The sequence below is a fragment of the Nicotiana tabacum genome, chromosome 18, assembly GCF_000715075.1.
Source record: "Nicotiana tabacum cultivar K326 chromosome 18, ASM71507v2, whole genome shotgun sequence".
Classification (NCBI taxonomy): Eukaryota; Viridiplantae; Streptophyta; class Magnoliopsida; order Solanales; family Solanaceae; genus Nicotiana; species Nicotiana tabacum.
This window is the reverse complement of record NC_134097.1, coordinates 157165989-157188903: the sequence shown is the minus strand read 5'-3', so window position 1 is coordinate 157188903 and position 22915 is coordinate 157165989. Positions and strand designations below refer to the sequence as shown.

The 22915-nt window shown below is 36.9% G+C and overlaps 2 protein-coding genes and 2 pseudogenes across 2 annotated transcripts; all 4 read left to right on the top strand.

Moving 5' to 3' along the window:
* The first annotated feature begins 2805 nt into the window (after window positions 1–2805).
* LOC107794666 (uncharacterized) lies at window positions 2806–3880 on the top strand (annotated as a pseudogene).
* Window positions 3881–11070: 7190 nt separating this feature from the next.
* Window positions 11071–12451, top strand: LOC142161743 (uncharacterized; annotated as a pseudogene).
* A 3720-nt stretch (window positions 12452–16171) lies between these two features.
* On the top strand, window positions 16172–18764 carry LOC107794660 (pentatricopeptide repeat-containing protein At1g05600). Its single transcript, XM_075237566.1, has 2 exons — window positions 16172–16246; window positions 17186–18764. The coding sequence occupies exon 2, from the start codon at window positions 17210–17212 to the stop codon at window positions 18704–18706; it is 1497 nt and encodes a 498-aa protein (XP_075093667.1). The 5' UTR covers window positions 16172–16246; window positions 17186–17209; the 3' UTR covers window positions 18707–18764.
* A 1053-nt stretch (window positions 18765–19817) lies between these two features.
* Window positions 19818–21339, top strand: LOC107794672 (uncharacterized). Its single transcript, XM_016617184.2, has one exon. It carries the CDS (start codon window positions 19826–19828, stop codon window positions 21056–21058), a length of 1233 nt encoding a protein of 410 aa, XP_016472670.2. The 5' UTR covers window positions 19818–19825; the 3' UTR covers window positions 21059–21339.
* Window positions 21340–22915: the final 1576 nt, after the last annotated feature.

Here is a 22915-nt window from a genome sequence, read left to right as displayed (position 1 = left end):
ATGAATTCAAATTTGTACCATGTAAAGTTCATTAAAGTCGGAACTATTCTTTAGAAGGGATTTTTTTTCATTATAACTACTGAAACCGAATACTTCCGATTAAAGAAGGAGATATGCTATCCATCCCACCACAACTCTCGTGAGGCCCCAAATCTTTTTAAGAAAATTTAAGTATTTCAAAGTAAAAAAGTAAAATATTTTATATATATAAAAAAGGATTGCATTAATCATTAGAAAATATGTAATACATTTTTAAACTCTATTTTTCCTCAGGTTTTTCAGCATTGCAACAAGTATATTGAAACATCAAAAAATTCTTTTAAGTGTATTAATCATCAAAAAATACTGCACATGAGAGAGTAAATGGTTTATTCGAATTTTTTTAAGTAATTTTATTCTAAAAAAGTTAGAAAAATCTACTTCAATTAAAAATATATAGTATAATTTTTTTTTAAAAGGGCCTCACATTAAAGTTTGACTTTAGGCCACCAAACTTATTGAGCCGCCTCTGATCTTGGAAAAAATGCCTACCACTAATTATAGAAAATATCGAGCCCATATTTTGACTTAGCTATAATCTTAGTGGGTGTCAATAACACATACCTAAAATGATAATATTATGTTCCTATATAAAAACCAGAGCTCCCTACTCAATATGCAAGTCAAGTTTAAGTTCTTTTTCATCTTTCTTTTAAGTATTGTTGGCTGCAAAAGCAAAATGACAAGCATAGGGAAGCTGGGGCAATGTGTTGCTCCCAAACGCACACGCAAGTATACGTGGTTGATAAGTAATATATGATTGTAAGTCCAGATATCGTACCTACAGGGACTTGTGATTAACTATCAACTAAATTAAATCAAAACAATTAATCTATTCAAGCGTATTCTAAAGTATGAATATTTAACTAAATTAATCTAAAGTAACAAATTAAGAGATTAAAAAAATAAGTTGGCGAATTATAGAGACGAATTCGATGTGAATAAATATTCTAGAGCTATGGATTAGCTAACAATCCCGTTGAGTTTCCACTTAAATCGTCTAATTAATTTATCTGGTTTATTGGTTGACATGGTTACTATTGCTCGTAGCCTTCTCCCCAAGTACACCTCTCCTATTCAAGATAACCTAACGCCTATATTCCTATGGAATTAAAATTAACAAGAACGCATTAATAATTCCTATATAGTAACCAAGCAAGGCGATTAGGTATATTCCTATCCTAACCGCAAATCCGCTCTCCCTCAGAGTTAAGATCTTGTTCTACTCAATCTTATATGCAATCTAGAATTCTCTCTTCCGAGTCCAATCCTAGATTCGTAGATAGTATTCAATTGGTGATCAAACAATCAAATAATTAAGCGCAAGATTGAATAAATAAACCAATATGATAAAATAATAAGAACAATTCAAGTTTCAAACTACAACGTTCATGTAGAACCCAAAACTCTAGAACTAATGGACTATGAAATTAAAGGAAGAGAAGAGAAGAAAAACTAGTTAGAAGCCTCCTCCAAGCGTGGTGTGTTCTCCTTACGTCTAAAGTGTGTCCCTAGGTCTAAGATCTGTCAAAAGTCCTCAAAATAACGTTTTTATATGTATTTATACCAAGTAGGGTTGGTCCCAGACGAAAATACCTTCTCACGCGCGAAATACGAAAATCAATCTATAAAATTTGTACAGGCGCGCCGCACCCTGCGGCGTCCCCTACGGTGCACTAATGGAGATTATCAGCAACCTTGCATTTTTCTTGTCACGCCAGTTTTTACACTGCTGCGCCGCACTCTACGGCATCCCATGCGGCGCGGTATTGAGAATTTACGAAAATACATAACATTAAAGTTGTATCCCTTTCAAGTAGCTTTCCAACGATATATTGTGGAGCCCAAACGGAGTTCTGAGCAAAAAGCTATATGCATTTTACTAGACAATGTGCCGTATGCCCAGCTTAATTCCTTGGGCTTTTACTCAGACTTCAAAGCTCCAAATCACTTGAATTCATTCCATAACGCCTACATAGCTCGGAATCACTCCTACAAGGCATAAAACACATATTTAGTGCAAAACACTAGCGATTAAAACTCAAACTCAATTAAAGTGCAGTAAATTAGAGTGTAATAAGCGACTAAAATACACAATTATAGCCTATCATCACAATTAGGGGTATTCATAAAAAACCGAAAAATCGAACCAAACCAAACCGACCAAAAAAATTGATACTTTTTGGTTTGGTTTGGTTTTGGTTTTGAATTTTAAAAACCGATCAAATTTGACTTGGTTTTGGTTTTAATCAGAAAAAACCCGAACCAAACCGACTATATGAGTAGCTATTTTTACACCTATATATATGTATATTGTTATACAAAATTTCAAAAAAATTTATGGTAAATGTTAATAGTTTGCACTTTTAATGTAGTTCTTTACCTTTACATTCTAGTTTGATTGGTAGTTTTCTTTTGTTTAGTGTAAGAATCCATTTCGTGTTAAAAATAACATATTTTAATTGAATCCTTAAATTATTCATCACTATTTGATTCAATTATTATCAATATATTTTAGTAAATAATAGATTTATCAAAGAGCAATTGATTTGATAGTGTTACATTAAAAATGTGGTCGCCGGAATATGTGTTTGGCAGTGTATGTCTTATATTTAAGAAAAAACCGAAAAACTGACATAAACCGAATCGGAAAAAACTGACTTAATTGGTTTGGTTTGGTTCTAATATTTGAAAAATCGACTTACTTGGTTTGGTTTTTTTTTAAGGAAAAAACGATCCAAACCGAACCATGAACACCCCTAATCACAATGGCCTTTACTTGTAACTGCTTTGGCAATTTGCTTTATAGCTAGCACTGTTGTTGCTGATTACTCTTATGGGTATGCTTCTCCTTCACCTTCTTACAACTCTAAGAAGTATTACAAATCACCATCTCCCGTACCCAAGTATCATGTACCAACTCCTTACTATAAGTCACCTACTCCTGCAAAGCATTATTACAAGTCACCAAATTCTGCAAAATACTACAAATCTCCAGTTCCCGTAAAATACTACAAGTCACCAGCACCTGCAAAATACTACAAGGCGCGAGTTCCCGCAAAATACTACAAATCGTCAGTTCCCGCAAAATACTACAAGTCTCCAGCTCCTGCAAATTACTACAAGTCACCAACTCCTTCAATGAACTATTACAAGTCACCATCACCTGCAAAGTACTACAAAGTGTCATCACCAGCAGAGTACTACAAGTCACCATCCCCAGCAAAATACTACAAATCGCCTGCTCCTTCTAAATATTATAAGTCACCGGCACCACTAAAATATTGCAAGTCCCCAGTTTACTATAAATCTCCACCACCACCAATTTATTATGAGAAATCACCTTCGTATTACAAGTCGCCCCACCTCCTCCAACATACTATGAGCAGTCACCATCTTCTTACAAATCTCCACCTCCACCATACTATAAAGAATCTATACCTTCCTATAAATCTCGTCCATCTCCACCAAAATACTATGGGCAATTACCTATAACTTACAATTTGCCATCTCTACCAAAGACCTATGAAAAATCACCATCTTATTACTCACCTCCACCATCCGCAAACTATTACAATCAAACTCCCACCTATGCCTCACCTCCACCACCTGAGAAGTACGAGCAATCCGCTACCTATGCTTCACCTCCACCCTATCAGCATCTCCCCCACCAACGTGCTAGTGATATTAACTATTCAATCATTTTCCGCTATTTCCATGACTTCTAATTCCTTTTTGTCCTCTTAATATTAGCAACTCCATTTCCTCCGCCAAAATTTGATGTATGCTTCCCGAAATGATCGGGTTTACTTATTATGTGTTCAATGTTCTTTTGTTTTAATAATTTGTATTATTTATTGTTTGGTTTAAGTAAGATCCTCGAGATCACCATCAATTGTTCTCATTATATCGAGATTCTGTGCATTCTACTTTTCTTAGTTCTGTCGTCTTCTTTGTCTACTATTGTGTGTTTTAATTGACTATATTCTTCTATCGGTCCATAAGTATATCTCCTGAACATCTATTCAAACTTAGTTGAAATGAAGCAGATTGTCTCTTGAGAACTTTTTCCTGAGAATGGTTTAAGAAATATTGATCTCTTCGGTTTCCAAAAGATTTAAAAAAACTGAAAAGCCAAAAGATTTAAAAAAACTGAAAAGTACAAAAGTGCGCAGTTTGAGTTTTAAGGTCTGACGTGGTGTATTAAAAGCCGGGGGCACAAGGCAATGTAAGCCTCGTGAATCTTTAAATTTTGTTAATTTATAAATCTGCAAATTAGTAGAAAAATAAAAAAAAATTGTTAAAAATAGTTAAAATTATAAAATTCTAAAATAAAATAAATTGTCAAAAAATTAGCACAAATATAGAAACTCTAGTATACCTATGAAAAATAAAATAACTTTATGTATTACATCAGTTACAATATCAACAATCCAACATCGAAAGAGAAAAAAATATCTTGGAAACAAAATGTGATATGTACCTCATGTGAAGTAAATTAAACACGAAACATTTTATTAATATTATTTGAAGTTCTTCTCCCCGGATAATAAGTGAGTGTCTGGATTTGTTTTCTCCCATCAGCATAGGTACTGAGTAACTCTGGCCATAAACACTTTAACAAAAGAGAAAAGATCATCTAATGTTCTAAAGACTATGCTTGCGATGTTCTCACTTCTGATTTATGATCAATATAGACGGCTTTTGAAGAATTAAGGGTTAGTTAAGGATTTTCTCGATTTACACAGCTAATTACACTCAATCGAACAAAATCCCGTTGGATGCATTTTAAGGGTATATGCGGGCGCTTGAAGCACAGATTTTACGAGACAAGAGTCCCCCTCATCTGGATCAAACCGTTTTACGAGTTCTTCGTCCTATCCCAGGTTGTACTGATTCTCATGCCGATAGATTTAGGAGTCGCTAGGTTATCGGGATAAAGATATTAATCCCCATATAAAATTTGGGATTAGAGTTATCCCATATTTCACTGTGGGTATTAACTTATACCGGTAGATTTTATATCAAAATAATGGTATTTGCTATCCCATATCAGAAGCAGGATAGATAATCCCATGAGATATCACAGAATTATAATCCCATGGGATATTCCATAACTGAGAAAATGACCCCTTAAGGTATACTCTGGTGTGTGTATTTGCTGATTTTCCTGATAGTTTTTGAACTTCATGTTCAATAATTAGTAGCGTAGACACATACAATGAAGGGTGGTCAGTTGAACACCCTTCATTGAAAAATTATTCTGTGTATATAAAAAATTATACTGTAACGATTCTACTTGATAAATAAAGGAAATTAACAGAGAAATAAGAAGATTTAGAGAAACAGAGGATTTGTATTCATCATATTACGCTCTTTACAATGCTCAACTTCTATCCCTTTAAGGATAAAAAAGACAGTTATTCTAATTGTACTCCCCAAACCAGAAATAGACGCATGTAATCTTCTAGAACTCTTCATAGCCCTTCTCCTATGGACTAAAACAAAAAAAGCTAAACTTAAGGATTAAAAATGAAAACCCATTTCTTTAATTACAATGACCGATATTAACAATACTTGACTAACTCCCAAAACATTATTGATTCTCCTTCCTTAGCAGTGATGATTTCTGAACGTCACATTCCGCTCTTCTTCAGCAAGAATCTTGGTTTCTATAGCTTTCATCAAAATTTGGAAAATGAGATTTTAGAAAAGAGTATTCTTCCCATGTTGCTTCATCTGGGCTTAAGTTCGCCCACTGAATGAGTACTTAAGTTGAAGCTCTGTTCCCTTTTTTCACCACTTTCCGATCGAGGATAACGACTGGTTTAACTAACATTTGACCCTCCTAGTTGCAAATTGGAGGATCTTGAGCTGCGAAAACTTGATTCCTAATCTTCTTCTTCAGTAGGGAGACATGGAGAGCTGGGTGAATCCGAGAATTTGAAGGTAACTTAAGCTTGTACGCTACTGGTCCTACCACCTGAATGATCTCATAGGGTCCAAAAACTTGGCTGCTAACTTCAAATTTCTCCTCACTGCCAAAGAAACTTGACGGTAGGGCTGCAGCTTAAGGAAAACCCAATCCCCAATTTCAAACTTCCTATAACCTGAGTTTTTTCGAGATTATCTTTGAGACCTCGAGACATCACCTGCCTGCTTCCGATGACTTGGTTAGTTGGACTCAATGAGGATTGGGCAACCAATTCAAATGATGGTTGCAGAGGGTCATAATCATATAATGATTTAAAAAGGGTCAAGCCAATTGCTGACTCGAAGTTTAAATTGTACCAAAATTATGACAATGATATCCATTTGCTCCATTTCGATGGTCGATGATCAGTCATGCACCTCATGTATGTTTCCAAACATCGGTTCAATCTTTTCGATTGCCCATCCGTTTGAGGATGGTAAGTAGAAATCATCCTCAACTGCACCCCCAATCCTTTAAAGAGTTCTTTCCAAAATGTACTTGCAAAAATAGGATCTCTATCTGAGACAATTGAACTGGATGACCCATGTACCTTGCACATATTTTCAAGAAATAACTGTGTATTGTGGCTAGTTGAGTAAGGATGTGAAAGCACAAAAAAATGAGCATACTTGGTATAACGGTCAATGACCACCAAGATGGCAGATTTCGGCAATCGATCAATGAAATCCATTGCCACATGTTCTCAAGCTCTTGAGGGAATTGGCAACGGTTGTAGGAGGATTGGGTATGCCACGTTCTCATCTTTGTTATCTTGACAAACTTCACAACTTTGCACTTGTGTTTTAACTTCATTAGGCAAACCATGCCAATAAAACAAGGCCTTTAATCTTTGTAGTGTTGCTAATGGACCAGAGTGGCATGCATATCAGTGATTAATTTTGATCTCAAGTTGTCATTACCGCCCACCCATATTCTGTTGCAGTACCTTAAAATCCCCTGTTGAAGGGTAATATTTGGTACTGCATTTTGATATAAAGTGAGCTTGGTGAGTAATTCTTGTGCCTTAGCATCATTTTCGTAGCTTTCAATCACCTCTGACATCCACTTAGGTTGAACTGTGGACAACCCCAAACACTCTCTGTCACCTATTTTTTCGAATCTTCTTGATAGAGCGTATGCTGCCAAGTTCTCAGCTCCCTTTCTATATTGGATCTCATAAGTTAATCCCAACAATTTTATAACCCCCTTTTGTTGTAACAAGGTAGTGATCCTTTGGTCTTTCAAGAATTTGAGACTGAAATGATCTGTTTTGATCACAAAAGGTCTAGGCTAAAGATAATGCCTCCATTTCTCCACCGCGATGAGTAATGCTATGAGCTCTTTTTCATAAGTTGAGAGTCCGAGGTGTTTCTGACATAAGACCTGGCTTATATAAGCTATGGGTCTGCCATTTTGAGTCAAAACCGCACCTATTCCTTTACCACTAGCATTGACCTCGTCACAAAAGGTGTTGTGAAATTTGGCAAAGCCAATACTGGAGCGTTGCTCATTGCTTGCTTTAGTTCATTAAAAGCACTTGTGGCTTCTTCATTCCAATGAAAATTCCCCTTTTTAAGCAGACTTTTGAGGGGTTTACTGATGGTAGCAAAATTCTGGATGAAGCGTCTATAATAGCATGTAAGCCCAAGGAAACCCCTTAACTCTTTTAATGTTTTGGGTTGTGGCATAGCTGCAATTTTTGCTTCGTCAGTGCTCACCCCATCTTCCGAAATGATATGACCCAAATACTCCACTTGTTTTTTAGTAAAGGTACACTTTGATCTCTTGGCCACTAATTGGTTTGTTCTCAGAACCTTAAACACAGTATCCAAATGTTTCACATGGTCATGTAATGTTGGACTATAGACCAAGATATCATCAAAAAATACCAAGACAAAATGTCTAAGATAAGGCCCAAAAAATATTATGCATTTAGGCTTCGAACGTAGACGGGGCATTCATTAGCCCAAAGGGCATAGCTCTAAACTCCCATAACCCATGGTGGGTCTTAAAGGCTATTTTGTATTCCTCTCCATCTTTCAATTTGGTGACAGCCCGATCGTAGGTCCAATTTAGAGAGTAACTTGGTACCACAAAGTTCATCTAATAAATCCTCTACCACCGGAATGGGGTATTTGTTCTTCACGATTGCTTCATTAAATTTTCAATAATCTACACACATGCATTAGCTTGAATCTTTTTTCTTGACTAGTATTACTGGTGAAGAAAAATGAGAGATTCTGGAAGCTACAGTCTCGGACTCTAACATTTCAGATACTATCTTTTCAATAGAATTTTTTTTGCTCAAATGAGTATTTGTTTGGTCTGAGGTTGATGGGTTTAGTCCCTGGTAGTAACTCGATATGATGGTCATTGGCCTTATGAGGTGGTAGGCCTTTAGGTTCATGGAAAATGTCGCGGTTCTCATTTAACAACCTTTGGACCTCCACTAGAATGCTTTTCATGTTCTGGTCTGGATCTTCATGGGCCATTTCAAAGAGCTGGCCCACACAACTGCACTGGCTCGTCACTAGCAATCGATCTATAGTTTTAGCATCAGCTATGGACAAGGTTTGTGATTCCTGGTCCCCTACGAGTGTTGTCCTTTTGTTATCCTTGATAAAAGTAATACTCAATGGCCGATTATATAACACCACTAAAGCGATGGTATCAAGCCAATCCATTCCTAAAACCATATCACCCCCCTAACTTTTAATAATCCAAAACCAAAAGAGAATTCCTCCTCATCCATCCTCCACTTAAATATTTTGCCAACTTCCTTGCAATCAACGATTTGCCCATTGGCAACCATTACCTTCATGGGCATACGAAGACAACTAATCTGAGCCCTCAAGTTCTTAACCAGTTGTGGATCCACAAAAATGTGGGTAGATCCACTATCAATTAAAACCAACATCATTTGCTTCTTTAACCATCCTGCAATCTTGATGGTTTTTGTATTGAATCCCAAACCCAGTATAACATTTATTGAGAATTCCCCCTTGTCCTAGGCCTAAAGATGAATTACCTCTTGCTCCAATTCAACTCCTTCTTCTGTTAATTCCCCAATTGCCACTTCCCCTGCTATTGCATTCAAAGCCTTACATTGATGGCTAGGGTGATATTTTTCATGACAATAGAAATAGAGGTTTTGAGATCGCATCGTCTCATAAGAAAGATTCTTGGTAGTAGTAGCTCTGTTGGGAATAATATGTTGGGCTTTTAGTGGTTCAGAAGGTTGGGTACCTTTGGGGGTAACAGAACTTGAAAATGGGCCAGATGAGCTGAATTTTTGGCCCACCCGATTAGTCATTTGCGTGTTTTTTGCGGTGAACTTTTTATATATGTCCTCCACCTTCCTTTCATGAATTTTTTCCAAGTCATAAGCATCAACCAAGGTACATAGATTAGATAATGAAACAATTTCTTAGATGTCTAAAGTGATCCCCCAATAAAACATTCCACAAAATATGCCTCATCCAGATTTGGATTTGTCACTCCCATCAAACAACATAATTCCTCAAACTTCTTTTGATAACTTTCTACATCTATCACTTGCTGCACTTGTTTGAATTCTCTAATAATTTGAGTGGGCCTAATATTTCCATAACGAATACACACGTCTAGGCAAAACATAGGCCATGTCACTCCCTATCTTTTGTCCAAAACATAGCTATAAAACCACATGCCTATTTCATCTTGCAGATTCATTGACATATACGTTAGTTTCTCACCATCATCGACTTCATAAAGTTCAAAGAACCTGTTACACCTCCGAATCCACGTGAGTGGATTTTTGCCATCAAATTCAAGAAATGGCATTTTTTCTTTCGACCCCTTCGAGTGAGACCTAGTAGTGTCAAACCCGTTGAAAGGTGGCATGGCTCCTCTGAAGGGCTGGGGTTGGAAAGAACCAATAGGTACTGAGAAAGGTTGATTCCCATACCCAGAAATGTACGTAAGGTGGTAAGAAATGGAGGGATTCAATGAGTATGGCATAGTGGAGGTATAAGGAACTGACATAAGAGGAAAAGAAGGAAGAGAAAAAGGTATGTGAGATGTAGTAGTATAGAAAGAAGGTGGTGGTGTTAAGCTCAAATGGGTGGCAGGTAGAGGGAAAGTTTGGGATAAGGGTCTGTAAGCATGAGCTGCCAGGTTTGAGGTTTGTGAGGTGGTGATGTTATCTGGGTAAGATAAGGGTTGAAGAACAGGGGTTGAAACGAAAGATGTAGAAGGAAAGGTCAGACCATGGGTCACACCTAAAACATTTGGAGAGATGAACGGGGTTGAACTTTGCAGATTTCCCCCCACATATGAGTGTCCAGAATAGTGAATTGAGTCATCGTATTCAACCTTTTTGCTAGAATCGAAAAGCTCCATGACCGCCATTTCGAGGAAAGCCTGCCATTCCTCCAACTTAGTCGTACGTAGCTTAGATCCACCCGTCGTCGCCGGAAAGGTAAATCTGGCGTCCGGCTACCGCCAGAAGCATTCTTGTTTTTATCCATCATAGTCTATTATTGCCAGGATCAAAGGCTCTAGATACCCATTGTAATGATTCTACTTGCAAAATAAAGGATGTTAACAGAGAAATAATAAGATTTAGAGAAAAAAGGGAACAGAGCTTCAACTCAAGTACTTGTTCAATGGGCGAACTTAAGCCCACATGAAGCAACATGGGAAGAACACTCTTTTCTAAAATCTCAATTTCTAAACATTTGAACCTTGTAGAAACCAAGGTTCTTGCTGAAGAAGAGTGGAATGTGACGATTAGAAATCATCACCTCTAAGGAAGGAGAATCAAGAATGTTTTGGGAGTTAGTGAAGTACTGTTAATATCAGTCATTGTAATTAAAGAATTGAGTTTTCATTTTTAATCCTTAAGTTTAGCTTTTTCCATTTTGGTCCATAGGAGAAGGGCTAAGAAGGGTTCTAGAAGATTACACGCATTTATTTTTTATTGGGGAGTACAATTAGAATAGCTGTGTTTTTCATCTTTAAGGGGATAAAATTTGAGCATTGTAAAGAGCGTAATATGATGAATACACTACTGAAAAATGGCAAATTTCCGACCGCCAAAATGGTCGGAAATCGGTCAGAAATCACGTATTTCCGACTGCTTTCCGACCAAAATTGATCGGTTGGAAAAAAGTTGGTCGGAAAACAATTTCCGACCAAAACCGTCGGTGATTTCTGACCGAAGTGGTCGCAAATTTAAAAAGGTCAGACGAACAAATATTTCACGTTTCCGACCAAAGTGGTTGAAATTTACCAACTGAATCAGTCGTATTAAAACAAATAAAATAATTATTTATTTAAAATTAAATAATATAAATGTATCATTTCCGACTAAATCGGTCGGAAATTAATAATTAAAAATTAAATTTTATTTGTTTTTTGATGGAATCCGTCGAAAACTATTGAATATTAATTTTTTTAAAATTTTCCAACCGAATCAGTCTGAAATTAATCATTAAAAATCAAATTTTATTTTGTTTCCGACGGAATCCGTCGCAAACAATTGAATATTATTTTGTTTGCAACACCAGGTCCCGCAAAATACTACAAATCTTCAACTCTCGTAAAATATTACAACTCGCCAGCTCCCGTAAAATATTACAACTCGCCAGCTCCCGTAAAATATTACAACTCTTCATCTCCTGTAAAATACTACAAATCGCCATCTCCCGCAAAGTACTACAAATCGCCAGCTCCCGCAAAATACTACATGTCGCAGCTCCCGCAAAATACTACAAGTCGCTAGCTCCTTCAAAGAACTACTACAAGTCGCCATCACCAACAAAGTACTACAAAGCGCTATCACCTGCAAAGTATTACAAGTCACCATCCCCAGCAAAATACTATAAATCGCCTGCTCCCTCTAAATATTATAAGTCATCGGCACCACAAAAATATTACAAATCTCGAGTTTACTATAAATCCCCACCACCACCAACTTATTATGAGAAATCACCTTCGTATTACGAGTCACCTGCACCTCTTCCAACATACTATGAGCAATCACCTTATTACAAGTCACCTCCACCCCCATCAAAATACTATGAGCAACTGTGGTCATACAGTTCTCCTCCACCACCACCAAAATACTATTAACAATCACCAATCAATTATAAATCTCCACCTCCACCATACTATAAAGAATCTACACCTTCCTACAAATCTCCTCCACCTCCACCAAAATACTACGAGCAATCACCTATAACTTACAACTTACCATCTCTACCAAAGACTTATGAAAAATCGCCATCATACTACTCACCTCCACCACCAACGAACTATTATAAGCAAACTCCCGTCTATGCCTCACCTTCACCACCTGTAAAATACGAGTGGGCCTTTCCTTTACCACCTCCCCAGCAACCTACTACTAATATTGATCATATCATTCACTTCAATCAATTTTCACCATTTCCTTGATTTATAGATCCTTTTCATCTTCCTATATGAAGTATTTCTATTTTCTCTCCCAAAATCTTATGTGCGCTTTCCCCAAAGGTCGGCTTCTCTTGTTGTGTGCTATTTTTAATTTATAATTTGCATTATTTGATATTCAAGTAAGATCCTCGAGATCTCCAACAGTTTGGTTCATTGTATCAATTAAGCTCCTTTCGGTGTAATCTCTTGAGAATTTTACTTTAATTGCTTACTACTATCTTCTTCTTTACTACAATATTAGTTTCTTGACACGTGCCTTGCACGTGTATCCCATGCTAATTAGTCCGAAGCGAAGAAAAGGCTGGATCAATCAAAGGGGGTACTACGAGCCCTCTGCCCCACGCATCTAACCAGCTCGCGTGGTTCAAGATGGTATAAATCCATTAGTACAAATATTTCAAGATGGTATATATTTTGTGATGATTCTTTTTTTTTTTACAAGAAGTATAGAAAGCTCGAGAAGAACACTCTTATATCAATAAAGTATAACAAATATTGCTAAACCATAATGTATATATTGTCACAAATAATAACTTTAAATTTCTTCCAATACGCATCTACAAGAAACATTATCAAACAATAACATTACAGTTTCATTTCTTCCCGCAAGGGCCATATCTACCTAGAAGTAAATTACATTGGAAAAAAATAACTCTTCCCTTACTTTTAGTATCAAGAAAAAATGAGAGAATATCTTTGTAGAATTCCTTCAAGAATAAATAATGATAAATAGAAAGAAGAAGTAAATAACTTTAAAAAAGAAGAAGAGATAAACTGTTACTTACCAAAATAAAAAGAGAAATATGATTTTAGTAATGGTCATGATCCCATGCAAAAGAAATTGTCAAAAGGACAACTCAAGATGCATTTTGAACCTATAATTTATACTTCATCCCTTGCACTCAAGAGACAAAATTGCAGCAGATGAAGTGACTGCAAGAGGAAACATTTTTACCAAATAACAAAAGCAAGAAATATAGCAATAACAATAGCAAAGACCAAAAACAAAATTGTCAGTGGGAAGGAATAAAAAAAAAACTAAAATAAAAGGCTGATATGAAATGCCTTAAAAAATTAAATAAAAATAAAAATAAAGTATAAAACAGATATTAAACGCCCCATAAAATTGACCATTTGGTGATAGCTTCATGCTTCACGCCCCATGGGTCCAACTAACAACGAGCATGCTTGATCATAGTCATTTGACTGTCCTTCATACTAACACACAGAACTAATGGCTCTCTCTCATAAGAAATTAATCAACAATAATAAGAATACATATATAATGTAATTTAAAATCCAAATGATAAGGCATGTTACCATTCAGTTATTTTGTTGTGATGAAATTTGGTTTAGCAAAAGCTTCATGGATACATAGTGTGGAGCGGCGAAGGTGAAGAAAAGGAAATACATTTAGAGTAGTGGAACAGACTTTACAACATTTAATTATGAGCAGTAAACGGATGGTTTTAGTGGTGGAAGTTAGAAGGACAAAAATTAACGCTCAATAAATAGTAGAAGATGTAAAAATTCTTAATTACCTGGTATTCTTAATTGTACTTATTCATTTAATAGAATTTTTTTTTTTTTGAAGAAGGCCAAAATAGTCAATCAAAATTTTATGGGTATTTTCGTATTTATTTTTCATAAAAATACTCTATTAATATTAAAATGTACATTATGCCCAAGGCAAAGCTAGCTTGAACAAAGGGGGTTCAATCAAATTTTGTTCTTTGAAAAATATACCAAAAAAATAGTCATGCCTAATTAAAACTCAAAAATTTCAAACTCATATGTTTAACAAATAGCTTCATTTTTAATTTTTGGATCCTAATAAGCTTCTACTTATTTAAATATCTCATATTTGTGGAGCTTGAAATCTTAGCTTTGATACTTTTGATAGGACTTTCTGACATGTTTGAGATAATGATTTAAGAGTTAGGTTAGATACACTATCTTTTAGAATTTTTGATCGCTTATTAGAAGAAGCAAAAATAGTGGATTTATACATTGCACTATTCCAAAAATTCATATAACGTTCGTACAAGAATTAATCATGTCACATAATACCAATTTAAATTATAACAATTTTTATAAAATATATATATATATCAATATGATACTTGCTTTAGGCTTTAGCCGCCCCTGCCTATAACATGTCTCTTTTATGTTTCCAGAACTTCCACGGGAACCCCATGATTGATAACGTAAAAACAAGATAAATAACAATAATATTAAGTCTCGATTTTAAACAAGTTAGATTCGGTAATATAAATCGTTATTATTTATGTCGCTGGTGACGGAGTCAGAAATTTTACTAAGGATATTTAAGATTATATATAAAAATAACTTATAGGAATTTAGTTGGGATTATAAAATAGAAAACTTTCATAGGTATGCGTTCAGCCCTTTCCTATTCGCCCTGGCGATGGATGCCATAACGCATCATATTCAAGGGGAGGTGCCATGGTGCATGCTATTTGCTGATGACATAGTCCTAATTGGCGAGACAAGACGCGGCGTCAACGAGAGGCTGGAGGTTTGGAGACATGCCCTTGAGTCTAAAGGTTTCAGGTTGAGCAGGACGAAGACGGAATACCTCGAGTGCAAATTTGGGGTCGAGCCGACGGAAGCGGGAGTGGAAGTGAGGCTTGACTCTCAAGTCATCCCTAATAGGGGTAGTTTCAAGTACATTGGGTTAGTTATTCAGGGGATCGGGGAGATCGACGAGGATGTCACACACCGTATAGGGGTGGGGTGGATGAAATGGAGGTTAGAGACGGGAGTCCTGTGTGACAAGAAAGTGCCACCGTTACTAAAAGGTAAGTTTTATAGAGCAGTGGTTAGGCCTGCCATGTTGTATAGGACCGAGTGTTGGCCGGGTAAGAACTCACACATCCAGAAGATGAGAGTAGCAGAGATGAGGATGTTGAGGTGGATGTGCAAGCATACAAGGATGGATAAGATTAGGAATGGAGATATTCGAGAGAAGGTGGGCGTGGCCCCCATAGAGGACAAGATGTGGGAAGCAAGACTCAGATGGTTCGGGCACATCCAGAGGAGGAGTACTGATGCACCGGTGAGAAGGTGTGAGCGACTGGCTGTGGTGGGCACGAGGAGAGGTAGAAGGAGACCTAAGAAGTATTGGGGAGAGGTGATCGGGCAGGACATGACGCGTCTTAGGATTACTAAGGACATGGCCCTTAACAGGGAATTGTGGAGGTCGACCATTAAAGTTGTAGGATAGGGGAAGTTGCGGATATTCCTACAGCATACTAGAGTGAGACTAGTTAGTTAGGAGTTAATCTTAGGATGCTACTGATCAGATACTGATGCAGGGATTTATCCGTTGGATATTAGTATACCTTCCATCTTTTCCGTATTTCCTATATTTCTTATATTGCTGTTATTTTGTTATTTTATGTTATTTTAGTATGAGTTTATTGATTGTACTAATGTATCGTCTCTTGTTGTTGTCTTGAGCCGAGGGTCTCCTGGAAACAGCCTCCCTGCTCCTCGGGGTCGGGATAAAGTCTGCGTACATATTACCTTCCCAGACCCCACCTGTGAGATTATACTGGATTGTTGTTGTTGTTGTTGTCGTACGTACGCAGATAAAAAGTTAATGTTACTTAACGAGGGGCATGGCACAAGGACATTTCAAATCCACCCTAATTCCCTTCACCCCCCCCCCCCCCCGGGAACTCCTCCCATTACCTTCACCACTGCACACACTTTCTCCGGCCACCACGCTCGACTTGGGCCACCCGCGACCAGGTAACAATCTTCTTCTCTTCTCCTAGTCTGTCTTCTCTCTTCCTCTCCGCAATTCTCCCCCTAGTCCCCTAGTTCTGTAGGGGTGTGAGTTTTATGTCTGCTGGTGATTTCAGTGTGATGCGGTGACTGAATTGTGGTGTTGGATGTGCTCTTTTCCTATAAACTTGAATTCCCATGTGGATTTGGGAGGGTGTCGGGGTTCTTTCGCATGCGCGAAACTCACTCACTAAACTACACACAACATGTTTGATGAATTGTCGCAGGGGACAAAGTGAGCCCGCTGGTGAAGTTCTGAGTAACCACGGCCTACTTGACTAGGGTAGAGCCAGTGGTGGAGCCACTCATTGGCAAGGGAGTCAATTGACACCCTTAGTCGGAAAATTACATGGTGTAAACACGTTAAATGCTTAATTTTATGTATATAGAATATACATTGACTCCCCTTGATTTCTTTGTGTGCTTACTTATTTATATTTTGACTCCCCTTAGTTAAATTTCTGGCTCCACCATTGGGTAGAGCATGAACTTAGTGATGGGTGGGCGTGCGTACTCCTGTCATAGTGTCGTTGGCAGTGCAAGTTAGCACACCGGAATGTTAGTTGATAGATTGGCACGATTGTTGGTTGTATTATTTGTTTGCTTGAGTCCTGCTGCCGTGCTTTCTCAATATCACTCTCAATTTTACTATTAAAAGAAGATGTTATATGCCAATTAGAACTGCCTAAGTCTACTTTAGTTGGAAAATAATAAGGATGATAAGTATATGTCGCGTACTGCCATGGACTTAAATTGATATTATCTTGTATGTTGTTATGTTTCAATTGTGAAACCGAGCTGAATTTGGATGTCAACTTGAGGTTTGTAAGTGTTATGCCCTGTCTCGACTTTCTTATGAAATCGTCATCCTTTTATAATAATTTCTCTTCTTTATTGTTTCAGAATCCATCAAGTTTGCTGCTGCTAATGGGCATAAGATGGCCAAGGGTTTTAACGCCGAAGCAGCTCTCACAGATAATACAGAGCCAGAAGAACCCACTAAAAGCGCTTCAACTCTTTGACGAAGCAAAATTCAAGTATCCAACTTACCATCATAATGGTCCTGTCTATGGCACTATGATTAATATTTTAGGCAGATCAGGTAGAACAGCTGAGATGAAGAGAGTAATTAATCAGATGAAAGATGACTCATGTGAGTGTCATGACTCAATATTTGTCAGTGCCATTAGTAGTTACGCACAAGCTGGATTAACAAATGAAGCCATGTCTCTTTTTAAGTCTCTTCCGGAGTTCAATTGTATAGATTGGACAAGATCTTTGAATACTCTTTTGGAGATATTGGTAGAAGAATCTAAGCTAGAATCAGTTTATCAGTTATTCCTTGAGAACTCTTGTAGATGGGAAGTGAAGTCTCGGGCCTATTTCTTAAATTTGTTGATGAATGTTCTTTGTAAATTGAAACGGTCAGACCTTGCATTGCATATTTTCCAAGAGATGAGTTACCAGAACTGCTATCCAAACAAAGAGAGTTATAGGATCTTGATGAGGGGTCTGTGTGAAGAAAAGCGGCTCAATGAGGCTACTCATCTGTTGTACTCAATGTTCTGGAGGATATCTCAAAAGGGTAGTGGTGAAGATGTTGTTGTATATCGGACTCTATTGGAAGCGTTATGCGACAATGAAGAAGGGGAGGAAGCCATTAGTATTCTCGGCAAGGTACTGCGGAAAGGACTTAAAGCTCCGAAAAGATGCTATAAGCAGATTGATCATTTTCGATGCCAAAATGGTGCAGATACAGAAGATATGAAAGTGTTGATTAATGAAGCTCTGATAAGAGGCATAGTTCCCAGTTCAGATAGCTACAGTGCAATGGCCGTTGACTTTTACGCTGAAGGAAAGATTGATGAAGGTAACAAGGTTCTGAAGGAAATGCATCACAGAGGCTTCAAACCATCGGTGTGGATTTATGAAGCTAAGGTATCTGCATTGTGTCGTGATGGCCAGGTTGATGAGGCAGTTGCGGTCATTGATTCTGAGATGATGCAGAAAAACTGTGTTCCAAATATTAAGTTGTATAATGGTGTTATAAAAGGCCTATGCCATGAAAGAAAATCTACTTCAGCTGTTAAGTATTTGGAAAGGATGTCTAGGCAAGTAGGTTGCGCGCCAAACTATGAGACTTATGAAACTTTGGTAGATGGGTTATGTAAAGATGGTAAATATGTTGAAGCAAGTAAGATATTGGAGCAAATGTCAAGCAATTCCTTTTGGCCTAGAGTTGAGACTTTGAATTCTCTTATCAAAGGTCTTTGCCAAGTAGGTGATTTACACACTGCAATAATGTGTTTGGAGGACATGATCTCTCTAGCCTCGACTCCAAATATCCAGGTGTGGCAGTCATTACTAGAGACAATCTGTTGTGAAAATTCTGGCATCGAAAAGCAGCTACAGACCTTATTATAGTTTTTAACTGCAGCGGTATTGCTAGATATAATTCTTTTGCCGGTAATAAACATTTTCTGCTTAATCCTTCCTAGCATTCCTTTTTATTTTCTCTTTTCCCTTTTCCTGAGCTCTGAATTTTAGTTCTTGTCTTGATACATTTGGCAATATCACTATATGCGGGTAGAAAAGTTTCATCCAAAACCCATTCGAATACGAGTCCAAATATACAAGTTTCATCCAAAACCGACTCTAAATCGGGGTTCAAGTCTCCATTTTTTACTTTAGAAAAGTTTTGCCAAAACCCCGAATATTTCTCTCTTAGATCTACCAATCAAATGCCAAAAACAAAGATAGAATGATGAATAATAATCAATCCGATTCAAAAACACTTATTCAATCCAAGTATGTGAAAATCGCCTCAATTGGGGTGTGACAACTAATACCAAAATGGTGGTATTATCTACCAGAGGCAGGATAGATAATCCATGGATATAGAGTTAATACCAAAATGGTGGTATTATCTAGGGAGAAATTCAAAAATAGTCATAGTTTCAAAAGTAATCGAAATTTAGCCACTTTTCATGTAAAGATAAATTTGAACGAAAACACAGTTCAAAATTTGGAAAAATTATATCGGAGTTCCAATATATTATGCTGGAGTTACAATATAATATAATGGAGTTTCAGTATAATAATAATCTATCAGAGGCGGGATAGATAATCCATGGAATATCCCGAACTTCAAATTCAATATACCGTAATTATTCGTACAAGTCAACTTAATTATTCGCTAATGAGATGCAAGTCGTGGCATCCTTATTTTTTTTCTCCGCTTTTAATATTTATTATCTGTAAATTATTTTTTCTGCCACCAGAAAAAAGCTAACCACTTAGTAATTGCCTATTATTTATTTGGACTATGCTATATCATCTTAGTGGCTAACCATGAAGCAATTATAGAAAAGTTCGAGCCCATATATATTTTGACTTAGCTATAATGTTAGTGGGTGCCAATAACACAAACCTAAAATGATAATATTGTTCCTATATAAAAGCCAAAGCTCCCTACTCACTATTCAAGACAAGTTTTTACTTCTTTTCATTCTTTTTCTAAGTATTGTTGGCTGCATAAGCAAAATGACAAGCTTAGGGAAGTTGGGGCAATTGCCTTTACTTGTAACTGCTTTGGTAATTTGCTTTATAGCCAGCACTGTTGTTGCTGATTACTCTTATGGGTATGCTTCTCCCTCACCTTCTTACACCTCTAAGAAGTATTACAAATCACCATCTCCACCCAAGTACCCAGTACCTACTCCTTACTATAAGTCACCTGCTATTGCAAAGCACTACTACAAGTCACCAGCTCCCGCAAAATACTACAAATCTCCAGCTCCCGTAAAATATTACAAGTCGCCAGCTCCCACAAAATACTACAAATCGCCAGCTCCCGCAAAATACTACAAGGCGCCAACTCTCGCAAAATACTACAAGGCGCCAGCTCCCGCAAAATACTACAAGTCACCAGCTCATTCAAAGAACTACTACAAGTCGCCAACTCCCGTAAAATACTACAAGTCGCCAGCAACTTCAAAGAACTACTACAAGTCGCCATCACATGCAAAATACTACAAAGCGCCAGCTCCTGCAAAATACTACAAAGCACCAGCTCCCGCAAAATACCACAAGTCGCCAACTCCCGCAAAATACTACAAGTCGTCAGCTCCTTCAAAGAACTACTACAAGTCGCCAGCTCCCGTAAAATACTACAAGTCGCCATCACCAGCAAAGTACTACAAATCGCCTGCTCCCTCTAAATATTATAAGTCTCCGCCACCACCAAAATATTACAAGTCCCCAGTTTATTATAAATCTCTACCACCACCAACTTATTATGAGAAATCACCTTCGTATTACAAGTCACCTCCACCTCCTCCAACATACTATGAGCAATCACCTAAGTCACCTCCACCCCCACCAAAATACTACGAGCAATCACAATCTTCTTACAAATCTCCTCCACCTCCACCAAAATACTATGGGCAACCATTGTCATACAACTCTCCACCACCACCACCAAAATACTATGAGCAATCACCAATCAATTATAAGTCTCCCCCTCCACCGTACTACAAAGAATCTACACCTTCCTACAAATCTCCTCCACCTCCACCAAAATACTACGAGCAATCACCTATAACTTACGACTTACCATCTCTGCCAAAGATCAATGAAAAATTGCCATCATACTACTCACCTCCACCACCAACGAATTACTATAAGCAAACTCCCGCCTATGCCTCACCTCCACCACCTGCAAAATACGAGCAATCTGCCACCCATGCTTCACCTCCTCCAGCAACCTACTACTAGTAATGATCAAACCATTCACTTCTATCAATTTTCACCATTTCCTTGATTTTTAGATCCTTTTCATCCTCTTATTTGAAGGATTTCTGTTTTCTCTCCCAAAATCTTATGTGTGCTTCCCCAAAGGGTCGGCTTTTGTTGCTGTGTGCTCATTCTAATTTATAATTTGCATTATTTGATATTCAAGATCCTCGAGATCTCAAACAGTAGTTTGTCTTATTGTATCAATTAAGCCCCTTTCGGTGTAATTCTCTTGAGAATTTTATTTTAATTGGTTGATATTATATTCTTCTTTATTACTACTACAGTTTGTTCTAATCGGGCTATTTTTTTCTTGGTCTATAAGTATATCTCCTGCTCTTCTGTTCGATCCGAACTCTTGTTGAAGAGAAGAGCGTCCACTGCAGAGTTTCGTATTTATTTTTCATAAACCTACTCTAGTAATATAAAAATTAAAAACATACATTACATATTACCTTGATATTCTAACTAAGTGGCAAATGAGGAGTTCAAAAATTTCTTTAGATTACATGTCTAAATTTCAGGTATAACATTTTTGAATCACCTTATATAAATTCCTAACTTTGAAACTGATTAGGCGAGCAATGCATTTAAGAATTTCATGAACACTTTTTGCAACATGAACCTATGCATCAGTCTTGAGCTTTCTAACGTCGATATATCAGAATGAAAGGTCAGGGTTGGGACATTTAATTTTGGATAGTAGTTGAGATTTATAACGTAGAGTCAAAGTGCTACTTCCCTGAAAACAATTGTTATGGCTTGTTTTGAGTGCATAAATAAATATGCAGTATCTTTCCTTTATATAGAGTTAAAACTTCTATACAGGGACGGTGTAAATTATTGTTTGCACTATCGGGTCAACTAAAAGATAATGTATCGGCCTAATCAAATTAATTTCACTACTTATTCAATGAGCGCGTTTAACCAGAACTAATTCTCTCTTATAGAGTTCTAATCAAATTTTAAGTCTAATTCTGATGAAAAATTTATGTCGGAATTGAATCAAAATTAAATGATATACGTATATTGACTTTGTTTCTTTACTAGTTCTGTGTTATAATTAGTTAATTACTGTACCTATGTGTTGTGGAGATTCGGCAAATGAGCTGCCCAATTTCCACTGTTGATTAACTACCTTAATTATCCTGAGCCGAGGGTCTATCGGAAACAACCTCTCCGCTCCATCAGAATAGGGATAAGGTCTACATACACATTACCCTCCCCAGACCCTACGTTATGGGATTTTACTAGATCGTTGTTGTTGTTGATTTACTACCTTAATTAGTAGGATGTCTTGACTATTTCAAGGTTCTTAATTAAGTTTCCATTTTCCAAATTCTATAAGCTCTATATATAATTCATTGTACTTTTACAGCTTGTTGGATTGTTGTTACAAGTTATTTCATAATGTATAGTATTGTATTGTACTGTATTGTTTTGTATTGTTTGAAGAATACAACGTTTTAATAGATTGTATCATTTGTCGTCGTTTCATGACGACACGCACCAACAATATGAAGAATAAACTTGCAAAATTACTAAGAAAAAATAGGATACAAAGTAAAATTATTATCGGCAGATGGTGGCAGCACTGAACGGCAGAACCCTAACTTTTTTTTATTTGGAAATATATATGGAGTATATATTAAAGCAAGAAAGTTACCATATATAATTGTATTGTGGTTAAGCCAAGTGACAAGCTAATAAATGCAAATAGTATATGGTAACTTTATTCTATATTTGACTATGTTTAAGATTTGATATAATTACATTTAGTATACCTAAAGAATAATTTTGAATTTATAAATAAAGTTTTTAAATTTGAGTTAAAATAAA

Coding starts and splice junctions, on each gene's coding strand:
- LOC107794660 (XM_075237566.1), top strand. CDS start 17,210: ATGGGCATAAGATGGCCAAGGGTTTTAACGCCGAAGCAGCTCTCACAG.
- LOC107794672 (XM_016617184.2), top strand. CDS start 19,826: ATGACAAGCTTAGGGAAGTTGGGGCAATTGCCTTTACTTGTAACTGCT.